This window comes from Pyxicephalus adspersus, chromosome 11, assembly GCF_032062135.1.
Source record: "Pyxicephalus adspersus chromosome 11, UCB_Pads_2.0, whole genome shotgun sequence".
Lineage (NCBI taxonomy): Eukaryota > Metazoa > Chordata > Amphibia > Anura > Pyxicephalidae > Pyxicephalus > Pyxicephalus adspersus.
In genome coordinates, this window is record NC_092868.1 from 19,129,472 (window position 1) to 19,151,949 (window position 22,478).

Below are 22,478 nucleotides of genomic sequence, written 5' to 3' on the forward strand. Positions count from 1 at the left end.
AGAGAGAGTTACTATAGCACCTGCACGACATGCCTGAAACATGAAGAAGTGCTAGGGCCGGATTGCCCCTTATATCCACTTCTGTAAGCTTTAAGATAATATTAGCTACCGAACTCCAATATAATTGTAATTTTGAGCATTCCCAGAAAACATGCAGTAGCGTACCCTGTGTGTCGCCACATCTCCAGCTGGTGCTATCTGACCCCAGGAAAATCTTAGCAAGCTTCACCGGTGTCCTGTACCAGCGAGTGGCCAACTTGTAGTTGGTTTCCTGATATTTGTTGCAAATGGACGCCTTATGACAGAAATGGAGTAACATATCTCTCTGGGCTTCAGTAAAACAAGTGTCCAATTCAGCTTCCCATTGGGATACAAATAAAGGGAGTTCTGGCGTATATACAGATAACAGGGTTTCATAGGCATGGGAAAGTGTGCCCCGTACAGGTTGACCAGTTGCACACAAGTCCTCTAGAGGAAGAAGCGATCAGGTTATTGTAGTGGGCCGCGGCAAAGATCTCAGAACATAAGTGAGTTGTATGTGGCGCCAGGGCGACAATGAAGGGAGATCCCTTTCCGTTTGTAGGGTCGGAATATGTTGCCATTCCCCATTGTGCAGGAAGTGGGATATTCTATACATGCCCAAAGCACGCCATTGGCGAAATATTGGGTCGGTCTGGCCCAGGGGAATTCAGGATCGCCCAGAACGGGGGACATTGGAGACGGGTATATGGTTACGTTTTGAGAGGAGAAGTACTTAGTGACCACTTTCAAGGTCTCGCCAATCAATGGATGGGTGTACATTGCCGCCCTGGCCGCCGGTGTCGACCAGGTCAGTGGGGCAATGGGGGCAGTAGAGCATGCATCCTCCAACCCACAGTTTGGAGCGGCTATTAGTGCACCAATCCAGCGGCCTAGACAAGTGCACTGCCTGATGGTATAAATTTGGGTCAGGGAATGCCATTCCTCCGTTGGCTTTGGGGAGTCTCAGTAATGTTATCCTAAGCCTGGGCGCCCCATTAAGCCAGATAAATTTTACAAATTCCGAACGGAATTTTCAAAGGATAAAAAGCGGGATGTGTATTGGGAGTCCTTGCAGCATATACAACAGTCTAGGCATACCATTCATTTTCAGCACATTGCACCTCCCAAACCAAGTAAATGCCATCTGCCTCCACCTCTGTAGATCACTTCAGATTTTATTTAATAGAGGGATAAAATTGAGATCTACAATTCGCATTTGATTAGCTGGGATTTGTGTGCCCAGGTAAGAGATAGCCGAGTTAGACCACTTGAAGGGGAAAGAGGGGGCCAAGGCCTCTCTAATCTTTCTGGGAAGAGTAACACTCAGTGCCTTCGACTTGTGCAGGTTTATTTTGTAATTAGCGAGCGAGGCATATCTGTCTAGCTCTCGCATAAGAACCGGCAAAGTAGTTACTGGTGTTGCAACATAAAATAAAAGGTCATCCGCTTAAGCAGCTACCTTATGTTCAGTGGGGCCAATCTGGACTCCCCTGATATCTCCATTGGCACAAATTATTTGTAAAAGGGGTTCCAGGGTCAACACAAACAGTAAGTGAGATAATGAGCATCCCTGTCTCGTCCCATTGGTTATACAAAAGGAGTGGGAGAGGTCACCATTAACCTGTACTCTGGCGCTGGGGGAGGAATAAAACGTTTCTATCCAGCGCAGAATACGAGGGGGAAGACCCAAATGTGTCAATGTGGAGAGCAGAAACGTCCAGTCCACCCGATCAAATGCCTTCTCAGCATCAGTGGAGAGGAGCATTAGAGAGGTGTTGTGAGTATGTGCATAGTTAATAATATTCAAGGTACAGATCGTGTTGTCCCTGGCTTCCCTCATCGGGAGAAAACCGCTTTGGTCAGGATGAACAATATCATTCAGTAATGGAGTCAGCCTATGCGCTAATATGCTGGCAAAAAGTTTCAAATCACAAATAAGCAACGATATTGGTCTATAATTGGAGCATAGGAGAGGGTCCTTGTCTGGTTTGAGTATCACTGACATGTGGGCCGCTAATGTGTCAGGAGGAAGAGTGTGACCATCAGTGAGCGTGTTCAGCACTATAACTAAATGCGGTCCTAGTGCTGGGAAGGATTTCTTATAGTAGGCTAATGTCAGACCATCTGGGCCCGGAGCCTTCCCTGATACGGCTCGGCGAATTGCTGCTTGTAGCTCAAGCAGTGTTATCGGTTTATCTAATATCTCTATAATGTCTGGGGACAATGTCAGTAAGTCGGAGGCACTGAGATATTCCTGTATTGCGATCTGGCGGTCGGAAGATGACCTACCACTAGAGTCCCCTCGTAAATTATACAATAGACTGTAATAGTCATGGAAGGTGTTAGCAATGTCAGGGGTGGCGTGTGCCAAGGTGCCCAAGGAGGTTTCGATTTTAGGGATGAACATGGCCGCCTTCCTGGACCTAAGCACCCTAGCCAATGCCCTACCACAGTGGTTGGCATGTTCACAGTAGTATCGTTTGTTGTTGTCTGTAGATCCTGCATTGTTGGCAAAGAAGAAGGAAAGTTCTTCCTCAATCTTTGCAGTCAGTTCAGGGTCTTCGAGCTGTGCCTCATTTAGCCTCCAAGCACTGGGTTTACATTCATATAGCCTTCCAGAGATCTCTATCATAATGGGGGTGTGGTCAGAGAAAGGTATGGAACCAATATTTGAGTCGCTAACCTGTGAAATGGCATCATGGGATATCAGAAAATAATCAAGTCTGGAGTAAGTATTATGGACCGCGGAGTAGAACGTATAATCCCTGTCTCCGGGTTGTTGAATACGCCAGATATCTATCAATTGATTGTCATGTAGCAGTGCTTTCAGACGTTTATGATGGGAGTAGGGCAGGTGGGAGCGGCCCTTGGATATGTCCATGGACGGATCTAAAGGTAAATTAAAATCACCTCCTATAATGATGGTACCTTGAGCCACCTCAGATAAGAGGGTCAGAATATATTCAAGGACAGTCAACTGGCCGGTATTAGGTATAAAAATTAATTAAAAAAAAAAAAAAAAAAAGGGCATACCAATATTCAGGCATACTAAAGTGCACAGCAATATACAATGCAGGCTACTTACAGGAGCCCAAACAGTAACCCAACTTCAAAGCGCTAGGTATCATGTAAACAAAACAATAATAATAACAGTAATAGTACTGGCGGTAGGCAGCCATCCGGGAACAAAGAACCACTGAGTCCAGGATGGGCCGTCGCCCATACTCAATGTGCACCAGTGTCACCGCAATACCAGGAATCCGCTTCCGGCATAGGAGGTGTGCTCAAATCAGGACATAGATACATCACACAGGAAATGATAAGTTTCCGAGGAGGTATGGATATGCATTGTAATATATGTAGGAGGTAGACAGTGGTGGTAACAAGAGTCCAAATAGTCAGCAGCAGGAGAAATCATAGTTCATTTGAATTTGAGGTGTTCCTTCTCAGGGGGCGCTGAGGAGTGGGAGAGCGCCGTCTGCATCGGGCGGAAGTAGATGATCTCAATCTCAAGTAGATACTTGGGGGTACCTCTAAGACTTACAGCCAATTAGGAACATCAATGGGATCTGCACCCAAGAAGGTAAACAGGGCGGAGATGGATTGTGCAATCTAAACACAGAGTTGGGTTTGGTCACTATGAGATGTAGTGGATGCCCCCATCTATATCGGGCTCCGTGTGTGGTAATGTAATTCAAAAGTGGCTTCAGTATGCGTCTCATCTGCAGAGTACGAGGGGATAGATCCGGAAATATCTGAATACTTGCACCATCAAAATCAATCGGCCCCTTCTGCCATGCTTTCTGAACGATTTGCTCTTTAACTTTGTAAAAGTGCACCCTGCATAAAACATCTCGGGGGCGATCGGGTACTCCATCTCTCCTCACACCAACCCTATGTACTCTATCCAATTCTATGCAATCTGAGGGGGGTCGTTTTAAAAAGGGTGTTAAAAATAGCAATTACAGTGTGCTCCAGGTCAGGCCCAGCTGTAGCTTCCGGGAGTCCCCTTAATCGTAATTGTTGCGTCCGCCCCTGTTTTCTTGATCATCTAAACTGAGAGCCAGGTTAGAAAGCACAGACTTCATGTGCAGCTGGGCATGCTCAAGCGTGTCTCATCTAAGGGATGTTTGGGAGGAGGAGGACTCCAGTGAAGTAACCTTAATATCAACCGCTTGCACTTTCTGATATATATGTTCAATCTCTGTATGTACAGAGTGTTCTATGCGATGAGGCCAGGATTCCAGCTCTGTTTTAGTGGGTATGAATTTCAGGAGGGCTTGTAATTCTCTGGGCAGCTGCTAAGGAGAAGGCACTGTGTCGGAGAACTCAGCTGGGGAATCAGATGACAGAGAGGAGTGTGCAGGAGAGAGAGCTGCAGGGATTCCAGCTAGGGGGAAAGTCCCCTCTTCACTCACCCAATCAGCAGACTCCACGTGGTCAGCTTCACTTGCACATGCGGGGGCCATCTTGGGAGCACTTCCTCCTGCTGAAGCTGCCGAGTCTGAAGGGAAATATTTGTGTAAGTTGTTCTGTTTAGGGGTTTTCCCTGCTTCTTTATTCTTCCTCTGCTTAGACATCACTGAGTGGGGTGGAAACGAGCTGTGTGATCTGAATTATTAGCTGCTAAAGCCACGGTGGACACAGAGCTCCGGGAAAGTGCCTACTCACAGTGCCATCGCCAAGCCACGCCCCCGAGCCTCTGCCTTTAAACAAGTGCCGGTCATGGATAGGATGCTGCCACTTGCCTTGGAGGAGAAGGTTGTGCTGGCAAGAAAGATGAAAAAGAAGAGTGACCATAATTTGTGTTAACAAATTTCCAATTTCAGCCAATGGGGAAGAATGGCTATTGCTTGCTTTGCCTTCTTCCTTATTTTCTGCAGGATTCTCAAAAACAATTTGAACTACACTGATACTTTCACTTAGATTAGATTATTGCCAAAGAACTTTAAATTGGGTGGATTCCTTGAACCAATCCCATGCAGACCATATCAACTTATATTGTTCCCATTTGTTGTCGTCCTCCGCCACAAGCCTTTCCAGGTGCTGGATCTTTTCTAGTTCTGTAAACCAATCTTTCAAGGATGGTGCCCTGGTCTGTTTCCATTTTCTGGGAATAATTGACCTGGCAGCCGCAAGAAAATGCCTCAATATATCTCTCTTGTTCGCCTTTATAGACCCCGGGAGGATAGATAACAAGGCTATCTGAGGGGTAATCCTCAAATCAGATCCAGACACACCGTTATATATATCCACTATCTGAGACCACAGCTTACGCCTATTGGAGCAATCCCACCAAATATGTAACATTGTACCTTGATGGGTATGGCAACGCCAGCATCTATCGGATAGGGAAGGAAACATACGATGGGTATCCGAGGGGCAGAGATACCATCTGGATATAATTTTATAATTGGTCTCTTGAGCCTTACAAGGAAGTGACATGTTGTGAGTTAAGATAAACGCTTTTTCCCAGTCTAACGGAGAAATAGCCTCTCCCAAATCCTTTTCCCAGTACCTTGTGTAGGTGGGAGCGTTGTTAGTATGAAATTTAATCAGGATCTCATAAATCTGTGATATCACATGGATCGGTCTATTAGGTGAGCGTAGTACAGTTTCAAAAGCCGTGAGGTTATGCTGTGTGGGATACATAGCTAAAAAGGTTGAGATAAAAGAGGACAGTTGATTATATTGTAACCACGCTGAGGGGAGCCTCTGCACCCTGGCACCAAACGAAGAAAACGGTGGAATTCTTCCATTCTGGAGTATACTGCATATCTGCCTATTATCCTGATCTGACCAAGAGAGAAATTTTTTAGCGTTCATTGCAGGTGGAAATGAGGGATTACCAAACGGGAGTCATGGGCCCTACTATAGAAGACACATGATCCGTCTTAAGGAGATTGTCCCATTCTCGTAGAAGATCAAAAGTAATACAGGGTAACGGATGGAGAAATTGCAGTTTAGACCTGTTCACCCAAAGTATAGAACAGAGGTCGATTGGGGATAGAACATTTTCCAAGACTACCCAGCTTTTCCTTTCTCTATTGTGGAACCAATCAACTACACGAGTTAGCAAAGCCGCTCTGTAGTAAGATCTAATGTCGGGAACCCCTGCACCACCACAATTTTTAGGTCTGGTAATATATCGAAAGGCTATTCTTGGATGCCTCGTTTTCCATAAGAACCTCCTACAGCTGTAACTTACTAATAAAGGCCAGAGGCAAATATATCGGGACCGTTTGGAAGATACACAGCATTTTGGGCAAAATATCCATTTTGAGGGTGGTAATTCTGGCAAACCATGAAAGGGGGAGTAGATCATCTTTACCTAATTCCATCTTTAATTTACTTAGCAGTGGATCATAATTATACCTAAATAATTTAGTCGGGTCATCAGGTATGAAGATTCCTAAATACTTAAGTTTTTCATTGCAATGCCTAAAAGAAGTATGATCTCTAAGGTATTGTACCTGGGCAGAGTGAAGGGAGATATTAAGTAATTCGGATTTATCGAAATTCACTTTAAAATTACTAAAATTACTAAAAAAACCCCAAATTTTTCAAATTCCTCCAAAATAGCAGGGATAGTATTCTGCGGGGATGACACATACAGTAACAGGTCATCAGCAAATAATGACAATTTATAGTGATGTTTCCCAATCTGGATCCCTTGCACATGTGGGTTCGCCCTCAGCGCCACCGCGAGATGTTCCATCACTATAGCATATAATAAAGCAGATAATGGACAGCCTTGTCTAGTGCCATTAACAATAGAGAATGGAGTGGACAAGCCTCCATTGACCCGCACACGAGCCGTAGGGGATGAGTATAAAGCGACTATCCTAGCTATCATCAGTGGGCCCAAACCAATCTGGCGTAATGATTGGTACATAAAAGCCCAGTTCACCCTATCAAACGCCTTTTCAGCGTCTACTGAAAGCAGACACATGGGGGTTTTGGTCATTTTAGCAGCGTGAGTGATCAATATAGTCTTCAGTGTATTATCTCTGGCTTCCCTACCATTAATAAATCCTACTTGATCTGTATGAATCAGGGTCGGTAAGTGTCGGGATAATCGATTAGCTATCAGTTTAGAAAAAAGTTTTGCGTCCACATTAATTAAGGAGATTGGTCTGTAGTTTGGACAAATCGAATGGTCTTTACCGGGTTTAGGTATGACAGTAATGTGTGCCTCCAGGCTTTGAGAAGGAAAAAAGGAATCCCCTGAGATAGATGAAAACACCCTTGTCATAAACGGGGCTAAAAGTCCAACAAATAACTTGTAGAATTTGGGTGTATACCCATCTGGGCCAGGGCTCTTACCAGCCGGAGTGTTTTTAATTACCGCAGATACCTCCTCCACTGTGAAGGCAGATTCCAAACTTGCGGATACTTCCGGATCTAATTCCGGCAATGCAGTGGATTCTATATAGTCAATGAGAGAAGAAGGGGTGTGAGGTACAGCTTGGATATTATACAAACCAGCATAGTATTGTCGAAACTCTGATAAGATCTCCTGAGGGAAGGCCGTAATATTACCCTTATTATTTCTAATATGGGGGACATACATAGCAGCCGGTCTCGGGTGGAGCCCCCTAGCTAATAGCCGGCCACATTTTTCCCCGTATTGGTAAAAGGATTTACGATATTTATCTCTATATTTTTGATGCGCAAAATCGTACAAGTCCAATAAACGCCTTCTTGCAGATGTGAGGTCAGTAAATACATCCGAGGACATATTACTTTTATGCAATCTTTCCAATTGCCTTATATTATCAAGCGTACGGGCAATTTCTTGGGATCTAATTTTGATCCAACAGGGGACCCCTGTTGGATCAAAACCCCACGGAGAACTGCTTTAAGAGCCTCCCATTGAAAGGGCAGTGGAGTCTCGTCTTCCTCGTGATCCTTTAGAAAATTTCTTATAGTATCTGTAACAGCTCGCTCACACACAGAATCCCTAAACAATGAATCATTTCATTTCCATGTCCACTCCTGTGAACCTATCAAAGGGATTTGAATGGTTAAAGATACCGAAGCATGGTCATACCATGGACAGCTGTCAATGCTTGCCACAGGATTCCAGTCTAAAAGCCTATGGCTGATGAAAATATAATCAATTCGGGAGTAAGTGCAATGGGGGTTGGAATAAAACCTATAATCTTTGTCGCCAGGGTGCAGGGCCCGCCACACATCAATCATTTGAAGATCATTCAATTTAGCTTTAAATGCATTCACTTTGGAGTAAGAGACAGAGGAGTGACCTGTGGACGTGTCTACTCTAGGATCAAGGGGAAAATTAAAATCTCCTCCGATTATCAAAGTTCCTTCCGCAAAAGTAGTAATTTTATTCAGGAACTGGACAGCCGCTGTAGTTGGTTGTTGATTTGGAGAATAAAATGAAGCCACCGTGTACTTCTTCTCCCATAAGGAGACCTTAGCAATAACATATCTCCCATGCGGATCCACGCAGGTGTCCAGTACCTGAATTGGGATAGTCTTGTGGAAGGCTATCGAAACCCCCTTAGTTTTACCGTCAGGATTGGAGCTATGAATCCAATTGGTATAATAACGGTTATGTAATGATGGGATCTTTTGGGAGCAAAAGTGTGTTTCCTGAAGCATTAAAATATGTACTCTAGCCTTGTGTTGACCATATAAGAGTTGTGATCTCTTATTAGGGCTATTGAGTCCTTTGGCATTAAGAGAACGTATTTTCACACCTCGAGAGTTAATCGGCTGATTAGATTTAGTTATGTAAATATTTAGTTGTGTAAAGTGAGGAATATATTAAGTGACTCCTATGAGATAAAAGGAACCCAGAAGTTCACTAATAAGGCCAGTCGGGTAGGGGTGGGGAAAATTAGGGATCGGGGCAGCTGACGGCTGGGGGGGGGCTGGTTCCCAGTCGTCTGTGGGAAACTAAAAAATATAAGGAACTTCCTTATTCGCCGCCTATACCGGCGGTACTCCTATGTGGGGTAATATGGCCGAGCAATAGGGGAAAAAAAAATCACTACCGTTATAAATAGATCTATTCGGGGGAAAAGCCAGTATTATAATAAGCCAACTGGGACCCTGGAATAGATCTATGCGGGGGGAAGGCCAGGGATATAGTAGGTCTTCAGGGACCCAGGTATATTTGTGAGAAATAGAAGCAATACACCAGTCAGAACAATACAGTAAAAGGATCAAAAAAGAAGGTAGAAACATCTTTTGTACCTCCACAGAACCCATTCAAAACCGTATGTGAACCAAAACAGATGACATCGGCAGGACCCTGCGACTAATAATCCGCTTCCAAGAGACATCCTACTTACAAATCACTCTATATATATGTATATCTGCCAGATAACATAACATGTGTCATGACAAAAACCCACATAATAAGGCAATTCCATACATTACCCAGGAAAAGACCGGGCAGTAGGCCTTGGTAAGGTGGTCACTCGGGTAATAGGCAGCACAACAAGAACATGTCCAGGTAATATAGATGACCTTATACAAGAAAACTGTTCAGCGGACCGCCGAGTCGAATTAAATCAGGTTGCGGGGCAGGCATCCACATGACCATCATATCCTGGAGGATTGTTAAGAATGGAGAAGAGACAGTCCCATGTCCAGGACTTCGTGGACGATCAGGAGGAGTTGAAGATGAGGCATGACGTTGATCCAGACGAGTGGGGCCTCCAATAGGTAAGGATAAAGGTACCGTAGGCCACTCAGCTAGTTGTATGTCAGGAAGCCGAAGATCCCTCAGGAATTGAGGTAAGTCCGCAGGACCTCTGAAAAAATAATTTTTACTGCCAGCTCTAGCAATTAGATGAAAAGGGTATCCCCAGCGATAGGGGATGTTCCGTTCACGGAGCATATCCAGTACGGGTCTCACCGCCCTCCGCATGTCTAAGGTATGTTTGGACAAATCCGGCAGCAGCTGTATGCCGGCTCCAGCATATTCAAGGACTTCAGTAGCTCTTGCCTTTTTTATAATATCTTCTTTAGTTCTGTAAAAGTGGACACGGCAAATCACATCCCTAGGCCGCTGGGGGTCTCTCCCCCGAGGGCCCAGGGTTCTATGCACTCTGTCTATTTCAATATCCACATCTGGGGGGATCGCCAAAAGATTGGCGAAAATGGTGTATGCAGCATTATATAACTCAGAATTAGGTATTGTCTCTGGTATCCCACAGATGCGAATATTATTGCGCCTGTTACGATTTTCAACATCATCCTGCATCAAATAGAGCGTGCTAATTTGTGCCGCTTAGCGCTCTAGGATAGCATCATGCGAAGACATTCGAGAAGAAAGTTCTGAACAAGTATTCTGGAGCACAGTGGTAGGATTAGACACCTGTTGTAGAGATTGTTGAATATGATGGAACTCTGTTTTACAACTCGCTTCCAACCTCCCAATACTATGATCTAAGTCAGAACGAGTAGGTAATGCTCTGAGGTGGGCCTTCCAATCCCAGGTATCATCATCCTTCTCCTGGGTGAATAAAGGCCTGGAGTATTCATCTGAGTAAGATAAGGCACTGGGGCTTAACTGAATAGAGGCAGGGGAGACAAGTACCTGCTCTGAAGAAGGCTCTGCTGTAGTAGTCTGGTCCATAGAACCTGGATCTGGGGTTTGTGCTGTAACCGCGGAAGGGTGCCGGTCCACGTCACCTCGCGATCCGGATCCGGATCCCGCGGTAAATTGAGGCCGCGGCTTTGCAGCCTGGTCAGTCGCGGCCTTAGTGCTGGCCTGGAACATCCCCGGTATAGCCCTGGACGCCGGGATTTCCCCACCGGACCGTCCCTTCTGGCTCCCCTTCGGCTTGGGACCCATCCTGGCTGAAGAAAAGGTGCTGCAGCGCTGAACAAGTAGTTAATGTCCCCCTCTAGATCGCGGAGCAAAGCTACCACGCGTCTTCCTCCGCCATCAGTCGGCCACGCCCCCCCGACATGCTCCTTTGTTTATGAAAAAAAGAACATGGCTGTGACTTGACATAAACAGGCAACCTTTGTCTCACCTTGTCAGGCAATGTAGGAGACCTCTGTCTTGTTGTCCATAAATACCTTGACTCTCTGCTGATATGGAAGCTAAAAACAAAGACTCAAAGCTTCTGAGGCCACTAACAATTTTAGCAGATTGGATTGGGCCCCCATTGAAAAAAAAGGCCTAATGCTTGATGTCCCAGACAGTGGGCTCCCTAACCTTCAAGACTGTCACCCAGGGTGACTACAGTCCTAGTCCTGTGACCCTGAGCCATTTCCAGAGACAGATTGCTATGAAAGGTTCTCCATACCAAGTGTTGCCAGGCTGACCAGGGAACAATAAATCTCTACTTCAAGAAGCAGCAAACCCATAGATCAAGGAAGCACAGCTGCAGCCGACACTTGTGTCATCCTGCTCATGGATCCATGGGAATAGATGACATCATCAGCCTCAGGAATAGCCTGCATTTCTTCTGACAGTACCAGAGGAAGAGAGAAACGAGAGAGAGAGAGAGAGAGAGAGAGAGAGAGAGATAACAAGCAAGAAAAGGAAATAGAAAAAGCAAGAGAGAGAACGAGAAAAAAGCAAGATAGAGAGAGAAAGAGCAAGAAAGAAAGGGAAAGCAAGAAAAAGAGAGAAAAAAAGCGAGAGAAAGCAAGAGAAAGAAACAAAGCATGAGAGAGAGAAAAGAGAGAAGCACTGGCTTCAGTGACCTTGGACCTAATTTTTAAACTGTTCAGTGGTTCTCTGGGATCTTCAGGACAACTCCAAATCTGATGCACCCCAGCGGAGTGAGACTCATGAAGCCAAAGTAGGCTGTACTGAACAGTAGTATGAGGATGAAAGCCAAGCCGGTTCTCCCAATTCCCCAATAGACTCAACTTGTGACACAACTCATTCTGTATCTACAATTCCCCATTGAGATATTTTATTGAGAGTTTCTGTTTATAACATCAAGGAGGCTATTATAAAGGCAGACTGGATGAAAGCTCCAGTGTCCATTGTGTATGGTGCCCACATAGCTCTTCTGCCTAATCACACCAAATTCTATGAAAGCAAACTCAAATGAAGCCTCTGCTGGACGAGAATAAAGATGTGTGAGCTATCTACTGCAAGGGCTTTACATTTCAATAAATTGTTTGAAAGCTTGATCCTGAACTTTAGCCATGCAACTTTTATTATCATTCTCCACAATACTAATACTTTGGGTCACCCTTAAACTTGTAAATGCTTCCCTTGAGTAGCTATTTAAAAAACACTGAGCTTGCAGCTGGCCTGCTGCCATCCTGGATGTTATGTCAGCAGCCCTAGCACATGTACTGTCACTCTATGCCACTCCATAGTAATCACTTCTCCTCAAAGACACAGTTAAAGCCAAGCTCCAGAGATTTTGCTAAATCCCATTTTAAGATGCAGCCATCAACTTGAATGAAGCAAAGAGACTTTCTCAACAAGTTTCTGCTCACACTCCGCATAAACACCATTAGCACATGAAGCAACTTAAGGTAATTTACAATCCTGCTCCAAAATGTTTGAGAGTCACTTGTACTCTGCTTGCATCATTCATCTGCTAATGTTGCTGCTGCGTCCACCCAAGTCACAATGTCAGCCTATTTGTCTGCATTTACACAGGTTGTCTGCAAAATAACTAGAGGAGTAGCAACAGATTTCATTCATTCAGTGTAAAAGCAATTGCAACTTGGTAAAGCAAGGGATAAAGGGGCATAGCTGATATTCTGCAGATGTTTAGTGTAAATACTACCCTTCTTCCTGTGTGTTATTTGGTTTTGTTTTTTATAGGTATATTTATAGTAGTTTTTCTAATTTGCCTTTCTCCACTCCAGGTCTTTTTCTGTGTTTAGAAGTAGGTTTACCTTCCTCATTTGTCTGTTCTGGTAAATTGTGTTCATACCTGAGTATAGCTATAAGACCAATTCTTGTTTACTCTGTACTCCTTCAACTTCCTTGTCCAGACCTTGATTTTGTTAGCCTGTCCCTGTTTTTAATTCCCTGGGGGATTCCTGTTATTTTGTACCCCAGTTTGTTTTCTCCTGTGCTCATTCACACTGCTTCTGTTTTCTCCATTGCTTATAATCTCTAACATTTTGGACTGGCTGGATATGATTCTTGACCTGACCTGGCTACATTCTTCAACGGTTGCTGCTAAAGTTAAAGTATATCACAACAAAAGACCCACTACTTTCTGTGTCAGCTAATCAATACCAAATACAGCATTCACCTGAAAAGGATAGCACACTCTTACATGCTCCCTTCTACTGGTAATTCCCTACTGACAACTTTTGTAACCTTCAGTGGAGTTTCTTTTCAACTTTATAGGTATGTTATGTACACTATGCACAAACACTACATACAAGGACTTATTTCCAAGTGATTTGCACCTGCCAGCTTCTACCTTACAGCATAGAGGTGCATAGATACACTGTGTACACGTATTTAATTTGGACACAAGTGTATTGAGTGCTAATAATTTGGTCAACTGTAAGCTACAAAAACGCTGCATGAACATATTTTCATTGCCGTTACATTATTTATAGGTGTCAAAAGTTTTGATTTACTAACAATGATGTAATATTTCAGGGATGTTAAGAGTTAGGTTTGAGTTGGTTTGATGGTAAGGGTTAGTGGTTGGCAAATTTTGCTTACTTTCAGGAGCATTAAGCTTGTACTTTATTTGACACCAGTATGAGATGCTTCTAAAATCGGTTAAGTCTTATTCACACCACACAGTTGCCACATTTAAAATGTAGAAAGACCTAGTTTTTCATGTGTCCTGTTCATTTGATTTGGCTGCTTAAAGCCAACCTAAACTGGAAAAAAACAAAAACGCATCAGAAAGTAGTATTATTATTTCCAAAACACTAACTCCTTGGCTCCTGGTGGCTTTTTGTTTCATCTCTACACTACACGGCACATGCTCTAGAGCAGGGGTGCCCAACACGTTGATCGCGATCTACTGTTCGCAAAGGCCTCGAGAGTCAATTGCAGAGCACTGCCTTACCCCTCCCCTGCTGTTTACCAGCAGCCCTGCTGTACGTCTATAGGGATGCTGGGGATGTCTTTCATCAGACACCACCAGGAACTTTGCATACAAGGCTCGTGTAACAGTGGGGAGTGGAGAGGGAGTCAGAGAGGGCGGGAGGGCAGTCTGAAGTGAGCAGTGCTGGGCAGCCAAGTCAGTTCAGGCTCAGGATCAGAGTTCACTTACCGAGATACCTTTGTACAGCAGTATTAGCAGTTCTTTTTCTTGTGCAGAACGTCATTCTCCAGGTGACAGGACAGGTAAACTGTAGACTGTCACTATAGTCTTGTAGTGCAATGTCTGTGCAATGTTCTGCCATTCAATGTCTCATTAGCTTCAGTCACTTCTGTGTCACACTCGGTATATATATAAAAAAATGTATGTTTAGCATTTTTATTGTTGGTAGATCATTTGACTTGGTCATTTGTAGCTCACAGTAGCTCACAAGCCAAAAAATAGTGTTCATCCCTGCTCTAGGGGCTGGTTATTTGGCGGTTGCTCCACATTTATTCAGGGGACAAGCACTTGCTTTTTTGCACATGATTTTGAATTATCATTGATTTGTATGTACAGTTATTGACTGTAAAGCAACCATGTACTGACACAGGGCCATTCACTCATGGTGAGCTGTTGTGTTCTGCCTCAAAATCAACTGTGATCCCTCTGACTCCCATTCAAGTTTTTTTTTTTTTTTTTGCATGCTGTTGTAGCAAAACAAGGCATACTTCCTGAAAGCAACAAGTTTGTGATGCAGATGTGATTGCCTACAGTACAGTACGGTGCCAGGGACAAGAAACCTATGTTCAGGCGTCACGGGCTGCTAAGCATTTTGTTTAAACTTATGGCCCCTCAAGTGGATTGGAACCCAGTATATGGTAAGCATGAGTCCTGTATGAATATGACCAAAATAGTGGAACTATTTAGATATAATCTTTAAAATGGAAATTGCAAAGACTTACTTTCTTTAAACAGACTACGTAAAAACCCATCAAAACCATAAATGACAATGGTATTTTCACTATTACAATGTGTGTTCCGCACTAACTGCTTCATCAGGAGAAATACTATTTAGAACGTCTGCATCTTTATAATTGTCCATCCTTGGTCAAAGTATATTAACAGACCCATTAAAACAGTGTTTTCCACCTAAAATTCCTTCTTTATGAATATAAATTTCGCCGGGTCCTACATATACTACAACCCCTAAATCCACATATGAATCACTAAAACAGTTCACAAACTTTCATGCACCACTGTATGTGCATGACGATTAATGACCAATAATTATGTGCATGGCTATAATTAAACCCATTTATTAAAGCTCTCCAAGACTAGAGAAGACGGACTATCATGTGGGGACTTTTCCAGACTTGAAAAGCTTTAATAAATCCCAGTATGTCTTGCAGTGTGCTGCTTTTCATACATGGGCTTGTTTATGTCCAGTTATTCAGGCTACGTTCTGGCCATGAGGTTGTTGCGTGTTTTATCGTTCGTCGTTCCAGTGATAGCTGCCTCAGGGAAGTCATCTCTTCCCTGCAGCTGCCCCATGGAGCTTGAATGGGACAGCAGTAACAGAAACAGTACCACTCACCGCTGTCAGCTGGTAAATGTGCAAATATTGGTTCTTTAAGGTGCCAGCCACCAGGACCAGGGGGAGGTGGAATCACTCAATGCCGAAGCAGGTCTGAATTTGTTCTTACTGTGCCACCTTAGTAGCTACAGTGGTGGTATAAAAAGTATAATGTAGACCAGGTAACCCTATCCTTTAAACATATTGGGACATGAATGACCTCAACTCAGTTATCCAGGCCCATTTGGTTTCCTCTACAACCCAGTGTTTCTCCCAAAACTCTGATGACACCAATTCAATCTAGAAATCAGGAATGATTTTGATAAAAAAAAATACCATCTACCCACAGTTCACGGTGGAGTCAGGTCCATGTATGTTTTTGTTACAGGATTGTGTTAACCACCTTGCCGTTAAGCCCGAGCATGCTCGGGCTAAAAACTTTTGCAATTATGGTTAACCCCGAGTTTTTGTCACCAGGTGGTTAAATGTAAACAAATGTTATGTTGCAATCCGATTGTCATACATTGTATGACAATCGGATTACAACTGAAAGGAAATACTCACCCAGTGTCCGCAGCTGCTATTGCTGGCATTTGTAGTGAGATGTATAGTACAATGCAGAAATCCTGCATTGTACTGTGCATCTCTTCGAGCAGCTTCCAGCGTGTGCCTGTGTCTCTGTGTAAGGCACGCAGGGAAATCCCCCCCCCCTCACATCACCCGGAGGATGAGTCATCTTCCAGTGATGTGATTGGTGATGTATGGGGGTGTGTCAGGGAGGGAAATTTAAAGGCAGAGTACAATGTAATCTGCTTTTAAATGGTTTTTACAGTACAAAAACACCACACTACATGAAATAAAAATAAAAGTACATTTTTAATTTTATTTTTAGATTACATTGTTGTCTATTATTTCATTATTGTTTTAAATTATTATTTATATTTATTTTATTATAATTTATGATTTTAATATAATAAATAAATATAATTATCATACCCGGGAGTTAATCTTAAGAATTACAAGCCCACAATACAAACAAAAATTTCTATGCAAAAAAAAATAGGATAGGATTTTATTAAAAGTACATTTTTTTTTTTACATGATTGTGTGTTTGAAACATTTTTTATATTCATAATATCTACTAGAACCCTTGTTCGGACATATTTCTGTAAGTTACAGGTCTACAATTTAAAAAAAAAAAAATTCATGAAAAACAGTCGATCACTTTTGGTACAGAAATCTAGACCTCAGTGTAACGCTCAGGTGGTTAATTAAACATCCAATAAAAATATTGATGAAAAGAAAAAGAGGGCCCAAGATTGTGGGGAGCTGGGGAATTTTGCTGAGTCTTGAAGTTAATTATTTTTGTGCTTTTTGTTATGTTTTGTAGATGACTGAATTATGTTATAAATAGTTGTACTCTTCTTAACAGTAAACTAACGTCCGTTTCCCCCTTTTTTGCCTTGAAACTCTCCCTTTCCTCCCTTTTCGGCCATTTACCTGTTACCTTGACAAAAATATCTTGTTCTATGAGAACCACAAGGGCATTTGTCATGTCTGCTAATTGTCCGTAGACATGTAATCATGCACTGAACATGCCTTTGAACTGTTATATAAACTGTGTGCAAACAATAAAGTTTTGAGAGTGATCTAACTATACATTGAGTTTTGTGTTACACTCAACCAGCGCTGTAAACAGAAGCTATCAGAAAGAGGGACAATTCATGTGGGATCAATAGGAGGTCGCCTTAAGAGTTTGGCATCAGAAGTGGGATATTTACCTATCTTAAACGACCAGGATCGGGTTAGTGGAAATTTTCTTTTCTACCTCTGCCCTGTCCTGGGTCCCTGTAGATATCTTACAAACCTAAGCACTGTGGCAGTGTAGACTCCCTCATAGAAAGACTGGGTCCCTAGGAAGATTTGGGAAATATTTTATTGAATTTGTGCACACTGATGGCTTCTGTTTAATGTATAGAGTATAGGAATTGTGATGTCAATAATTTAGAAGTGTAAGAAATAATGTATATAAGATAAGTTTGTGTCCTAATTTGGTTGCCAAGGTGAGGTTGGGTCAATCCTCACTGCTGTGGTTGCCTCGGGCAAGCAGTAACGTGACCTAAGCTGCGTTTTGGTAAGCGGTCCCTGAACAGGAGGTCAGTGAGCACTGCAGCTACCAACTGAACTAACAATAACTGTGTACAACCGTCTGATATTTATACTATGGGGAATTCCACAAAGGAGGAACAGCTCCCAGATCCACATAAAAAACATGTAGAGAAACGCATTAAAAATCAGACAGAAACTAAAACTCACAGCCATGTCACCCAATGATGAGGATATTCCTTATAATATTCCAGGGGAAACTCCTGTTGATTTTGTTAACCGCAGTGCAGGAGACTATTACACTGACCCTTTTACATTACATTTGAAAAATGGCACTGAAAACTTGAAATGCCCTGACCCCTTCCCACTGGAAGGATCATTCTCTAAATTCCATATTAGTTGTATCTTAGGAATGTGTCTCAGTAATCGAGACGGATGGGGATATAAATTAGATCCACGAGTTCCTGAGTGGGACCGGCAATACATGAAGGTGTGCGGAGAAGTCTGGTACAGTTTGAAAATGTATTGGAAAGATTACCCCCGTAAAGAGAAAACTGTTGCCCAAATCACATCCTCTATTCCACCCCACTACATTTCATCCACAACTAACAGTAAAAACACACAGGAGGATGAGGATTACGAGCATGATATTTGTCTAATACAGTCCGTGGAGCAACAAACCATTACACAGGATTCCCCCCTCAGCCCCTCCTCTTCTTACCAAAACAAAGCAGTCAAAGATATTACCATCCCCCACTAGTCCTACATCATCCAGCAGCAGCGGCTACACATCATCGGCTGTTGTATACTTAACCCCAATGACACAAACACAGACATGCCCAGCCGACAATACTCGATCCAAGGTGAACTCAGAAAATTTTAACTCAAAGGAAGGCTCAGTAACAATGCCCTTTATTACCTTAGGAGATCAAATGATTATTAAACCAATGAGGACACAAGACCTCAATGACATTATTAAAAATGCCCCAGATCCCCTCATTACTAAGCAACAATATAGAATTATGTAGGATCAAGTGCATAATGAATTTGGTAGGATATACGGAGATAGAAAATCAATGGTCACAGCATTAGCGTGCAAACAGAAAGCAGGAGAAACAGTAAGCGATTATGATCGAAGGTTTAGGAAAGTGTGGAAGGAAGAGGCAGGTCTAGGATTAGGACGAGATTTGAATGTTGTTTTTACACAGTCACTGAATAATGGATGAATCCCTGAACATGCTAAAACTGTCAAAATGATTATCGATAATTGGAGCATATTACCCCTGCAGGATATAATGGGACGATTGTTAACTAAAGACGCCACAGAATGTTTTGAAATAACTAAACTGTCAAAGCCCCATGTGCAGAGACTCCATTATTTAGGGAAACCCAGAGGGTACAGAGGAAAAAGTAAAGGCAGAGAAGGTAGACAGGACAGGAATGACAATAGAGGATAGGGAAATGTTAGAAGAAATCAAGCATGTTTTGCCTGTGGACAGGAAGGTCATTGGGCCAGGGACTGCCCTACACACCAACAGCAGTCAGCACAACAGCAACCACATGCACGGCAATGCAGCCACATTCAGCTTACAATTACAACCACCCTGCCCCAAAATACCCCAAACCACATCAATTATAGGGATGCCCACAGGAAGACTCCACCACTATGTTACAGATTTCTGACCAGGCTGATGAAAACCCAATAATCACATTAGAATTAGGACAGTTCCTAACAGACTTCTTAGTAGACACAGGAGCGACTTGTTCTGTCCACCGATCCTGGTCAGGTCCATATTCACCTGGTGGACCCTCTGTGGGAATAAACGGAGTCATCACCTTTACAAGACGCACACCTCATATTCCCATATGTACAGTACATGGAGAATACATTACACATCACTCATTCAAGGTATTACCTAGTTGTCCATTTACCCGTTAGGAAAAGACCTGATGGGATCTCTAGGAATGTCACTGGTTGTTGACCCAAAGGGAGGGAATAATATCAATACAACCTTGCAACTACCCTTGTTGGATTTTCCAGTTCCTGACAGTACATGGTCCACCGGACAATATGATGTGGGATTCCTGGACTGCACCCCATATACAGGACTCACAAAACCACATACACCAATATACCAAAAGCAGTATCCTTTAACTAAATACAAGGAAGATTCCTTAGCACCCATGATTCAATCTTTCTGCCAACAAGGCATACTTAAGAAAACCTGCTCTCCTTACAGTACTCCAGTAAATCCTGTCAAAAAGTCAGATGGCTCATACCCTTTTACACAGGATCCTAGAGCCATGAATGAGCTGGTTACACCCCTGACACCACTCATGTCAGATCTTACTACCATCCTTACCGCAGTACCGCCCGAGATCCAATTTTACAGTGGTATGGATTTGGCCAATGCATTTTTCCTCATAACATTATCGCCTGAGACTCAGCCCCATATGGCTTTCATTTTCATGAGACAGCAGTACACCTGGTGTCGCTTGCCCCAGGATTTTGTTGATTCACCCACAGTTTTCTCAATTGCCCTCCAGCAGGTCCTTGCCAACTGGCAGCCGCAGCATGGTTCCAATTTATAACAGTATGTTAATGATCTATTATTGTGTAGCCCCTCGCAGGAGGCATGTCAGAAGGGTACGGTTTCATTGTTGTGTTTTTTGGGAAAGGAAAGACAAAGGGTGTCGCAGAAAAAAATTCAGTTCAATGTGCAACAGGTCACATTCCTGAGAATGCTTTCAACCCCAGGATCCCGGCTGCACATATGTCTGCCTTGCCCACAGACAAAGAAACAGCTGCTCAGCTTTCTTGGCATGATCAATTTTTGCAGACACTGGATTCCTGACTGCTCGTATTGGGACTCACAGCTCCGTCCCAGTACCACCCCCAGTGCCCCTAACAACATTCAATGGTCTGATGAAAAAACTAAAGCGTTTGTGGTGGTAAAAGAATCCCTGACCTCTGCCCCTGGATTGGGAGTGCCGAATTTTAATGTACTATTTGTTTTGTATGCAAGAGAGAATTGTAAAACCATGGCTGCTGTGCTTGCTCAGATGCACGGAGGTAAATTTAGGCCTGTGGCATATGTCTCTAAGACACTGCCTGTTACTGTGCAAGGCATGCCAGCCTGTCTGCGTGTGCTGGTGGCCTGTGCAATGGCTGTAGAAAGTTTAACTTTGGGTCACGAGATGATACTTTACACATCCCATGCTGTACTACATTTGATTAAGAATTTAACTACTCAACACATAACAGCACAAAGGCTGTCTGGTTATGAAGTTATCCTAACATCCACTGCAGGATTAAGTGTAAAATATGCTCCTGCTACCAGCGGTCCTGTCGCTGTTCTCAATGCCCTCTTAGGTCTTAAAGAGCCGGAGGATGAAGTGCCAGAGTCACACTCATGTATCACTGAAATACATAACACATTAACAATAAGTTCAATAACAATAAGTTCAGACTTATCCACAACACCCATTCCTTCAGCAGAAAAAGTTTTAGTAGATGGGTCTTGTTCGCGACCGTCTGACAAAACTTATTTAGCTGGATATGCCGTGGTACAGCTCCCTGACACAGTCCTTGATGCTGCTCACTCTGTTAACCCTTCCCAAGCTGCAGAATTGATAGCACTCACCAGAGCCTATGAAATTATGGAAGGAAAAGCTGTAAACATATTCACTGACTCCTGCAATGCGTTTAGAGTCGTACACAGTTTTGGGGCCATTTGGCAGCAAAGAGGTTTGACCACAAGTGATGGAAAACCCATTCAGCATTCTGCATTAAATTCAAGCCATTTACAAGCCATTCACCTCCCCAAATAGCCATTGTCAAATGTCAAGCACACACTTCTTCCAATTCCTTCCATGCCAGGGGCAAGAGACTAGCAGATTTTCACACCAAAGCCGCTGCTCAGTCTACCATACCTATCACTAGCCCCTCTGATACACTTCTGCTCGCCATCCCAGCTTCCACTGAAACCAACACATTTCTAATACAATTACAAACCTTCGCCACCCCACAGGACATTGAATTCTGGGAAAAGGAAGGATTGACCTAATATTCCTTTGGAATCTGGTCAAAAGGAGGGATAGTGAGGCTACCCCAAATAGCAGTACCCCTCATTGTTTTTCAAATCCATGGTATAGGACACAAAAGCATTAAGACCACAACACAAGAAATAAACAAGCGATTTTATGCCCAAAACGTACAGGCCATACTTTACCGTTGTTTAACATGTGCTTGAAATAATGAGCAAGGAAAGAAAGTAGGAAAACATGAACATTTTTTACCTCCACAGGGTCCATTTCAAGAGTTACAAATTGCTTTTACACACATACCAAAGGCTTCCAATGGATGTCAGATAATGTTAGTGATTACAGATAGATTTAGCAGATGGGTAGAAGCTTTTGTAGTCATGAAAGAAAATGCAAGAACAGTAGCTAATATACTATGCAAGGCGATCATCCCCAGATTTGGATGCCCAGTGAGAATAAGCTCAGACAATGGCACTCCATTCACTTCTAAAGTCACACAGGAGATTTAAAAAATTATGAACATAGAGTACAAGTTCCACATCCCATGTCACCCCCAGAGTGCTGTAGAAAGACAAACTTAGGAAAGCAACTGGAGAGACATAGGTAGGACTAATACATACCCTTTATCTTACTATCAGGAAACTTAAAACAAATTCAGGATCAATATGTAGCTAAGTTAACTTAAAAATTGAACAGCAACTTTGGAGATATCG

The 22,478-nt window shown here is 43.1% G+C and overlaps 1 protein-coding gene across 9 annotated transcripts in view; it reads right to left on the bottom strand.

The window, feature by feature from the left end:
- The window catches only part of LIN7B (lin-7 homolog B, crumbs cell polarity complex component), a 226,843-nt gene that overhangs the window by 200,890 nt on the left and 3,475 nt on the right, over positions 1-22,478 (bottom strand). For 7 of the 9 annotated variants that reach the window (XR_011922785.1, XM_072426510.1, XM_072426508.1 and 4 more), the window contains exon 2: positions 7,348-7,449. The exons of the other annotated variants lie outside the window; for them this stretch is intronic. Coding sequence is in view for 6 of the 7 variants with exons in the window: in XM_072426510.1 (XP_072282611.1) it covers positions 7,348-7,449 (102 nt within the window). In the remaining variant the exon portion in view is untranslated. The remainder of the gene's footprint in view (positions 1-7,347; positions 7,450-22,478) is intronic. 9 annotated transcript variants of the gene reach the window in all.